Source organism: Oppia nitens, unplaced genomic scaffold, assembly GCF_028296485.1.
Source record: "Oppia nitens isolate AA-2021 unplaced genomic scaffold, nextdenovo-longstitch-racon4-pilon3 scaffold29_pilon_pilon_pilon, whole genome shotgun sequence".
NCBI lineage: Eukaryota > Metazoa > Arthropoda > Arachnida > Sarcoptiformes > Oppiidae > Oppia > Oppia nitens.
In genome coordinates this window covers 1,017,052-1,027,803 of record NW_026533209.1, presented here as the reverse complement: position 1 = coordinate 1,027,803, position 10,752 = coordinate 1,017,052, and the positions used below count along the sequence as shown (strand labels likewise).

General features: G+C 26.0%; 1 protein-coding gene across 2 annotated transcripts; it reads right to left on the bottom strand.

Moving 5' to 3' along the window:
- Positions 1 to 450: 450 nt before the first annotated feature.
- LOC128954769 (sodium- and chloride-dependent glycine transporter 1-like) lies at positions 451 to 8,451 on the bottom strand. Of its 2 annotated transcripts, none has more exons than XM_054300365.1 (12): positions 8,388 to 8,451; positions 4,460 to 4,658; positions 4,079 to 4,354; positions 3,774 to 4,008; positions 3,537 to 3,669; positions 3,291 to 3,431; positions 2,150 to 2,372; positions 1,781 to 2,069; positions 1,509 to 1,671; positions 1,270 to 1,437; positions 1,079 to 1,113; positions 451 to 938 (listed from the first exon to the last, which is right to left on the bottom strand). In XM_054300365.1, the coding sequence occupies exons 1-12, from the start codon at positions 8,412 to 8,414 to the stop codon at positions 722 to 724; spliced, it is 2,106 nt and encodes a 701-aa protein (XP_054156340.1). In that variant the 5' UTR covers positions 8,415 to 8,451; the 3' UTR covers positions 451 to 721. The 2 variants fall into 2 exon arrangements, with proteins under 2 accessions (XP_054156340.1, XP_054156343.1); XM_054300368.1 differs by lacking the exon at positions 8,388 to 8,451 and adding an exon at positions 5,472 to 5,506.
- Positions 8,452 to 10,752: the final 2,301 nt, after the last annotated feature.

Genomic DNA, 10,752 nt, shown 5'->3' with positions numbered 1-10,752 from the left:
AACCCGCTCCCCCATTAAAATGTGTTACACGAGATATATCTACATATAATAGTGATTATTTTTAAAAAAAATTGTTTGTATCTGTAAATGACTTGTTTTGTTGTTGCTGTTTATAAATACAGTATATCTATCTGAAAGTTAAATGCATTCAAATGCAGTAGGATTTACTGGGTATTACATAACTATTTGTTATACTGTACTTTTAAAAAAAACTTTTGTTAAAAAAAACAATCAATTAAATGAACTAATTTTCAATATAAAAAAAACATTAATTAGATAATAGTAATAACAATAATTAACTAAAACTAATATGTGACATATAATAGCCACATATTTACTGTTTATACTGTATTAATTTTACGGGTATTACCTAAAAAATAATAATAATACTAATACTGTTACACGAGTCAAACATCACAAATAAAATTATATACTATTAATATATATATAAATTATATTATAATACTATAGATGTACGTATGATTTTATCGATACAAAAATGATAAGAATAATAATAATTGATCTAGGTATGAACACCGGTATTGTAATGTTTATTTTGTGTCTATATATAGTAGTATTCAATTTGTTTTGTTGTCTTGTTTGCGTGGGTGTGTATGTGTGGTTATATACGTAAATGTATACGTAAGTGTGTGTAAATGTATGTGTAGGTGTATGGTGTTAATGGTGCACCGGTACTACTACTACTACAACATTATTGATACTAAAGTCCTGTTTCACTGTAATATATAGGAATCTTTAACCGTAAACCGGTATCACTATCGCTTGGCTCGTCGGCCAATATATAGTTGTCTTTGCCGATGATCTTCAGGTCGTCCGAGTCGTTACTATCGTTGTCGAGATCGTAACGGAGCGGCACTTGACTGTCGGTATGTTTTGGACTGTGTGTTTCCATGCGATGCAATTGTAGTTTAGGACCCCTTAATACAACCAAAAAAAATGTTAGTATTATATAATAGACAATAAATATATAATAGATTAGTTGTCTGTCTATAATCAGATTATTTATAGACAAATTGAAGGAGTCATCCGGTATTTAGGGCACACATTATATACATACCAATCGGCTGTAGGACTCATCAAAACTTCTAATCTCTATAGTTGTTGTTAGTCGTCGTCAATATTATTGGTTATATAAAAATAAACATAAATTATATTTGATATATATAGTGATAAACAGTTTTATGTATGATTGTGTGTGTAATTTAGTACACTATGTATGGGTTATTTATAGTCAGATCAATCACTTACATGAAGTATGGGTCCCTTCAGATTCAATAGCTTCTGGATGGCTACAATTGGTATGGCAGATACCGATAGGATTGATAGACCCCATCCGATCAATGATGCCCACCACGGATAGACATAGTCACCATAACTGGCCGGTTTCAGGTCAATAAACGAGAAGATCAGTATGAACTGTACAGTAGAGGAGATAACAAATAGTTTACGAGACAATCAAATCATTATTATTAAATAATGACACATACAATAATAAGTGATGGACAGATATATTTCCAAATTGTACGCCAATAGAGCCGATGAAAGGGATAGTGGCCTAACATGACTTTCATGTCATCGAGAAAACGGTCGATACCGTAAACCCATCCAATAACGACAACTTCGACCAAACCGATTATTAGAGCCGAAAAACTGTTAGATAATAAAAATTTATTTAAAAAAAACTAATAAATTTAAAACTACTAAGTTGTGTGTGTGTGTGTGTGTGATTTAGTTAGACTATCGACCCTGTTCCAAGTACCTGGCACAGTGATTGTCCATAAGTTGCAGTATATACATGCCAGCCTTGGTGCATATCAATAGTCCGACCAGAAACATAAAGCCACAGGTCGCGGCCAACACCAATGGTTTGCGGTGACGAAACTTATCGGGCCAAGTATCTACAATGGTGGTGACTACCGTTTCGATTAGGGTAAACTGGGTGCCCAAACCCAATGTAAGCAACATAAAGAAAAACAGGAACGACCAGAGCGGCGATATTGGTAAACGGGACACGGCTTCCGGATAGACTACAAACGCCAGGCCAGCACCTGTATTATCCACACAAAAAAAATGTTAAGTTTTTTTTAAATATATATCGGTGCCAATAACCTCAGCTCATTCATCATACCTTGTGTGGCCACTTGATTGACGTCGACACCCATTTCGTGTGCCATAAATCCAATGATACTGAATATGACAAAACCGGCAAAAATACTGGTACCGCAATTGCCAATCGATATGAAAAAGGTGTCCCGATAGAAATTGTTATGGAAGCGATTGTAACTGGCCAGGGTAATCAGACCACCCCAACAGGGGGACAGTGAGAAAAATATCTGCATCGCTGCGTCCGCCTGTTTTGTTTTTTTTAGTATAGTATTTATGGGTTTATAATTAAAGGAGTAAATGAAATGACAAAAAAAAGAGAAAATAAAGAGAGAAAAAAAACATAATTATTATTAGTAAACGATTATTGTTTAGATAATTGTATAAATAAGTTAAACTATTTTTTTTTTAAAAATTAGCAACTAAAATTACGAAATAATAGGGACCAGGATGCATTTAAAATATACACTATATTTCATTGCTAGGCCTAAAATCTAATAACCTATCTCTTTCACTGTCAATCTATAGCAATTTATTATTATTATTGCTAAATAATTAGATATTTTTTTTTTAAAATTATATAATTATATATAACTATTGATAAACTATTAAATAACTATTGATTTCACAAATTTGAAATATTATGCGAAATATAGTATATCTTTTTTTGTTGTTGTTTGTTTAAGTGTTTAATTTTTTTTTATATAAAAATTTATTATTATTATTATGATTATGATTAAAATTATAGCCTAAATGTCTCATTTCCATAGTAGACATTAGACGACAATTACGCCCGATTACGGTTTGGGTATACCTGGACTAGAGGCTGTGCTTTATATTACTTACAGGTTTATTATTATTATTATTACTTACAATTTTTATTAATAATTTTTAAAAAACACACCTAGCACCAAGTGTGCCCAAAAAAACCGCAATTAAAACGTAAATCGCTTAATGTGAACTAATTGGAGACTTTTTAATAACTAAATAATCTAATTTAAATATATTTATATATATATATATTAAAAATTTTGCTTATTTCCATGTATATTACCAGGAACATTGTGTTGTTTTTTTTATAAATTTTTGGGAAGTCATTATCATTTTTTTTAATTTTTGCTCAGTTAGATGACTGACTGATTAAAAATGAGTTATAGTTTTTATACCCAGACTTGGGCTTCGGTGAGCCGATACCATTCGGGTGTCAAATAGTATCTGATGCCTTCGGCAGCACCGGGCAGTGTCAGGCCTCGGACCAGCAATATTAGCAAAACAAAGTATGGGAACAGTGCCGTAAAGTAGACAACCTATTAAGTAATTTAAATATTATTAAAATATAATATTAAAAGAAACCAAATCACTATAAACCCATATAGAGGTTAAGTGATGGGTAGTCCGATTCCTATACTTACTTTGCCCATACTTTTGACACCTCTGACCAGACATACAAAGACAATAAGCCAACAGACAAACAGACACAGAGCCAGCTCCAGACGCATCCCTCCTAAGTCATGGATGCCTTCAGTGATACCCAAAACAAAATTGCTGTTTAAAATTTTAAAAAAATAACAATATTTTTTAGTAACTAATTATAATATTGGACTGTAATATAATCAAGAGATATGTCCTCTAATTAAACAGAAACTCACTGGAAGTACTCATCGCTGGCCATTTTCGTATTCTGGAGCTTCAGTACTGTCCATTCGGGGTCATCAATGGTGCAGGTGGCATTGAGGACAGTCGTGTTGAGCTTTGCCGGATTCCAGTGCTGGTCGATGACGTTCGTTCCGTTAGCGAAGTAACAGTCGCGGGCGATACACGTGCTGTTGGCCAACATTGTTCCGTTATGTGACGTACAGTTCTTGGCGTCGAATCGACGACAGGCTGTCCGTCCAAAGGGAACGGTAAGTAATATATATATATATATTATCTTTAATAGTTAATGGGGTCTTACCATCGGTGTTCCAGAAGTTGTCGCATGATTTCCACGGAAGCGTTGTGGTAAACGAACTGACCAGATAGAACAGACCCCAGGCCAGGATCATGTTGTAGTAGATGGACACCAGGCCTGACATGAGAAACATGGCATATCCGAGGCCCTGAAACATTGGCGACACTTTCCAGATGGTAATGGGACCTTCGCTGGCGTACTGGCCAAAACCGAGCTCAAGTAGAAAGAGGGGTATTCCGACAAATACCAACATTACGGTATAGGGAATGAAAAATGCACCTGTTGGTGGTGGTGAAGGTAGTAATTTTGTTTGATAAATGTGGACAGTTAGATAATTGTTAAGCATTTTTTAAAGGGGATGTGCTGTATTTTCCGATTACATACCTCCACCATTTCTATAGACTAGATATGGAAATCGCCAAACGTTTCCCAGTCCTACAGCGTATGATAGACAGGACAGTAGGAACTCCATGCCATTTGACCAGTTGCCCCGTTCCTTGTTTTCATCGAAATCTGGCGATTCGCTAATCACAAGTGACGGTATGTCTACCGGTTGTGACGACTCCGATAGATATCGTTTTTTCTGTACCATTGATAAAGGAGTGGATGTCATAAAAACAAAAAGTGATATATAGTTTTTAAAAAATATCAATAAAAGTTAAATATAAGTTTAAAAATATGATCCCAAAGTTAGTTTAGTATTTTTTATAGTTTCTGTTTCTATATCAATAGATTTGATTAACTGATTAAATTACGACAATTTTTATATGATTTAAAATTTTTTAATAATTTAATTTGATTTAATTACTTATGAAATGATTTGTCAAAAATATATGTGAAATAATTAATATATTTTTTAATACATAATAAATATATTGTATATAAAGAATGCAATTGATATTGATTTCTAATTATAACAAATTTAATTTTTAAGTAAAAGCTCATTAAATCTTTTTCATTAAAAAAATGTTTCGCACTAATTACTATTTATATTATATAATTGTCAAATTAAGCGTCAATTTTATTACCATTATCTATAAATACTAATAATTAACTAGTATTTATGTATTACTTAATTATTGTGTAATTTTAAATTAAATGAAAATTTACGCTAACGATTAAGCATATAACTTGTCAATTATAGCAAAACAAACAAAATAATAATGTAATGTATAATTTAACAAATTTTAATAATTGATAATGTTGTTTGAATTAAATGATTGATTAAATATATATATACTTATTACTATTAAATTTGTTATATTATATATAAATATCATTATTAATATTATCAATGATTTAAAAAAAAAAAGTTTTATATGGTATAAAACATGTAAACAGGTTAATTTTTATATAAAAGTATATATATATATATATATATATATACAGTACTTACCAATTTACTGCACATTATTTTAACAATTTATCAATTAATATTTTTAAAAAATAATTATAATATTAAAAAATTAACTAGATAAAATTGTTAAAAAACACTATATATCACATAGACAACCTTAAACACAGGTGGTGTCTATTGAGATGATAATAAAACAATTAGTTTTTTTTATTTTCAACTAAATCACAACACTTTAAAACTTTAATAATAATAATAATTATACTGTTATATCTGGGGTTTTAAATGTTATTTAATTTATTACTCTTTTAATAATATTATATTAAATTAACAAGATTTTAAAAACTAAGTTATCATAAATATTTTTATCGTTTTTAATATTTTAAATAATGATTATTCATTATGTTTACAAATTAATTTTACTTTCAAATAAAAAATTATTAATTTTCATGTGATTCCATGTATAATAATAAATAATAGTCAAATAAATAATTGCATGGTAATTGTCTAGGTTGTTTGTAAATTTATATAAAATGAAATATTAAATATTTATATTTAAACATAAATTATTTATGATAACTATAATATATTACAAACTTTAACAAAAATTAATATTAATTATTTTATGACTAATAATTGATTTTTGATTTTTTTTTATTAATATGTCATTACTATATGTTAGGAAATTAAGAAACAAAAATTTTTAGCAATATTGTTATGAAATTTCATCTCTCTTTCTCTCTCTCTCTCTCTCTCTCTCTATTAAAAAACTATTGATATTTAAAAAAAATACTATTAGTTAAATAACTATAATAATTGTGAAAACATGTTTTTTCTCAAAATGTGTCAAATATATTATTAATATTAAGCTATCACAATTTTTCTATTTATTATTATTATTATTAATAAGCAAAAAATAACATAGTCATTAACAATTTAAGTTAGAAAATTACTCACTCACTCACTTAGTTAGTTACTCATTTACTCACCCACCCATTGCTAACAAGCCATAAAATAACTAAATATTTTTTTCTTAATCCTGATTTATATGCCTTGACTTAAATTAAAGATATCATAGTATTGAAAAATAATTTTTATTTTTTGAGAAAAAAAATCTCTTTAACTACTTATCTGTAATTTTTTGGGCCCTTAATTGACGAATGAAATTAGTTAATGTGTTTTTTGTTATACATATACTGTATATATATATATATTTATATGATTTCATTGCTATTTTTGACTGTCTCTTTCATTTCATATATAAAAAAATTTGACTTTTAAAAAGATTTGCATATTTTTCAAATTCAATTTATTCACAAAAACAGCCAATTATTAAGTAGTAGTAGTTTGGCGTAAAACGCGATTTAAATTTTAATCGTTTATTAATAGAGTCGTCGCTTTTTTAAGTATAAGAAAAAATAAATAAAAATAAAACTATTTTGGAAAAAAAATTATTTACAAAAATGTTATTATCATATAAATTTATCAATTGAAAAATATGTGTGTTTATAATTTTTATTGTTTTTTTTTGTTATTTTTTTGTTGTTTTCAATTAGTTTCAAAATTATTTAAATTACTAACTATATAAATACTATATATATATATATATACAGTATATATAATGTATTAGAAATGTAAAATTACAACTTTTATTTTATTTAATTAATTTTTTTGTTGTTGTTGTTGTAAAATAATATTAAAAATTTTAACCGCAAATTAGATATTTAGATAATGAAAAATTTTATTTAAATGCCGTCATTAAAACTAATTAATTTTACTATAAATATATTATTACTTATATATATATTTATGCATTTCCGGTGCAATTATTCTGAATTTTTAATTGAAATTAATTATAAAAACAGATGATAATAATTTAACAATTTTTGTAAAAAAATTTAATAATAAAAATAATGCAATTATAATCAATCAATTTTTTTGTTGAGTGGAAAAAACCCAAAATTTTTTATATTTACATTTTAAAAAAATTATATTTATAAATACAGTACAATATAATATGGTTGTATCGGATGTATCGAATTTCTAGACATGAGTTTAATTTCATATCAAATATTGTTAAATAAATTATTAAATAATGATATTTATATCAATAGTATCATATATATACAGTACAATATACCGGTAGACAAATATATATATAAAGAGTTAATATAGTATTGTATATAATAGTATAAAATATAAGTTATACATATATAACTATTTTTATAATAAATATTATACTGTATAAACAATGTAATTTTTATAAATAGATTATATTTATATATAAATCATTGATCTATCCATAACAGGATAAAAAAAACCATGTTAATTATTATAAACAAATTTTAATATATATTAAATTTTATGTTGTATTTTTATTATTAGGAAATGATAATTGAGATATTTTTTTCAATGATAACATTATACAGTTACTGTATATAACAATAATATAAATGCAAATGTGCGAACAGATAATGTTATTTAATTTTGGTATCACATGTTTTATACATATGTTTGTATATATCATATAAAAATAATATTATATTTTGACTATTTTTAAATATCATTACCCTTTCAGTTTATCGATAATTTAATATTTATTTAATAAATAATATTAATTCAAACTAAATATAATATTACATTATCATATTAGGTAGAGTATAATTTTGTTTATTTAAAAAAAACAAATTATAAAACAATTTTTTTAATCTATATAAATATATTATCAGATAAATATCTATTTTTTTAAAACACAATGTAAACATCTGGATATAAAATTTTGTTTTAAAAAAACATATTTTATAATTTTAATAAATAAAAAGATAAGTCTAATAAATGATAAAAATTTTAAGAGTTTTATGGATTTTATAAATAATAAATAAATATTAGATTAACCTATTGGGATCAGTCATGCAATTTTAATTTAAATAATTAATATCTATTTAATTGTTTACATACCTTATCCACCGTTATACGGGTTCCCATATTTAAATGATGATGTTATATATTTACAAATGTTGGTTGACAATTTTAATTATAAAATTTTTGGCGACTAATAAATAATACTAAATTTTAATTATATAAATTTAACTATTTTTTTTAATCAATAAATCATATATTAATAAATTTCAGTAACGATTGTAACATTTGTTGCTAATTTTTTGTTTTGTTTAAGTAAAGTATCACTTAATGTTTTCAAACATCAGTATTTATTTGACTATATTAAGTACACATCATCACAATATACCGTATATATTGTATATAGAGTTATATTATATATTTTCAATTAGTTGAATAAAAAATATTAAATCCCATGATAATTATTATTGATTTTGTTTATTATCCAAATTAGTCCATTAAATTGATAGGTTTTTGTGTTCAATTAATTATCGTTTAAACCAAATGTATAGATGATATTATTGATGTAAATGAATATAAAAGAGAATATAAACAGAATATTATATATAAATAAATATATATATATTATATAAAGTATATGTTGTATATATAAAATGTGATAATATATAATATAATATAAGCATTGATTTATAATTATAAAAACCCATAGAATAACGATTCTTATAATTATTGAATTATTGATTATATAATACAATATATCTATATCTATCTCATAAATTAATAAAATATTGTATTACATTATTGTTATTAATATTACTGTATTATTATTATTTATATTCACACATTAAAATAATTGTATTACAAAATCATAATAATATATTACATCAGACAACCAACAAATTTACAGTAAAAAAAAAGAAATCTCAACTCATTTATCAAAATAAAATACTAAATATGTTTAATTCAAAAAAAATATATTATTACATAAAATTTCATGTGAGACAAACTACTTTATCATATATGCACTAACTATTATTATTACAGTACTACTACTACTACTACCGGAGGTAATCAATGGGGGCACACTATTTGAAACCTACCGTTCCTCACACACACACACAATACAGTACATATAATAACTATTACTACTACTAATACTAATACAGTAGTAGCGATTTATTATTTATTTATTTGGTTAAAGTTGAGACATTTGAGAGTTGTTTTCAAGTCAAGTCATACATACACACACACACAAAAAAATTACATATGAATACTATTATACTTTACTAAATTATATACTAAATTATATATATATATTCTATGTTATATTAATAGCATGACTGCTTCAAAAAAAAATTGCGTAACTAGGCTGGTGCCACACTGCCAATGCTATTTGAACATGGGCATGTAGACAATATTATTATTATTATTATATTTTTTATAAAAATTATTTTTAAATTGTTTACATCAATGTGAATATTCACTACTACTACTACTACTACTACTATATAATACTATTACTATTATTAGGATATATTATTACTGTATAGAATCGTCCGGAATATATTTATATAATTACATTAGTATTGATATTAGTATATAATTTTTTACAATTAATTCAAATCAAATTAACGCTGGATTTGTGGGATCACAACACCGGTTATTCACATGTGGTGGACAAACACAGAATCGTTTATAATAATAATTATTAATAACAATATTATTATTGTTACCGGGTTTTTATAATTATTATTATTTTTTTTAAAGAATCAATGCTTAAATTTTTGTTATATACATACATTCAATATAGACAACATATATAAATTATATATTTATAATACATATAACACAATTGTAATTACAATAAATTTATTGATTGATGACTTTTTATATATATATAGTAGAAATATATAATTATAGAATAGTTTTTATTATTAACAATATAATGATTTACACAATTAAAAAGTCAAAAATCAATTGATATTATTTCCACACAAACTCTCTTTCCACGGATAAAACACTGGTGTGTCTGGTATTCAATGTGTGGATGATGTGTGAGGAGTGAGTGTGTAGTAGTAGTTGAGAGTGAGTGTGTATGTATGTACTGTATGTATGTGTATGTATGCGTGTGTGTGTGTGTTTTGTATGTACGGTATGTATGTGTATGCGTGTGTGTGTGTGGATGTATATGTAGTGAAACAAAAACTGCCTGCGCTTCACAACATTGCACACACTAATAATAACAGTGAACCTAACATTTAATACTTGTGCGCTGGTCTGTGCTCTCTCTCTCTCTCTCTCCTACTCTCTCGCAAAAGCACTGGTATGTCATCGCCAATAGTGTACCGATGCTGCCAATGGTGGTCAAACATTTTCAATGGGAAAAAGGGGATGGGGAGGGAGGGAGGGGGTCATACCCCTAGTCTATCCATACATGTATTGAAATATCAAACCAAACGAGTCA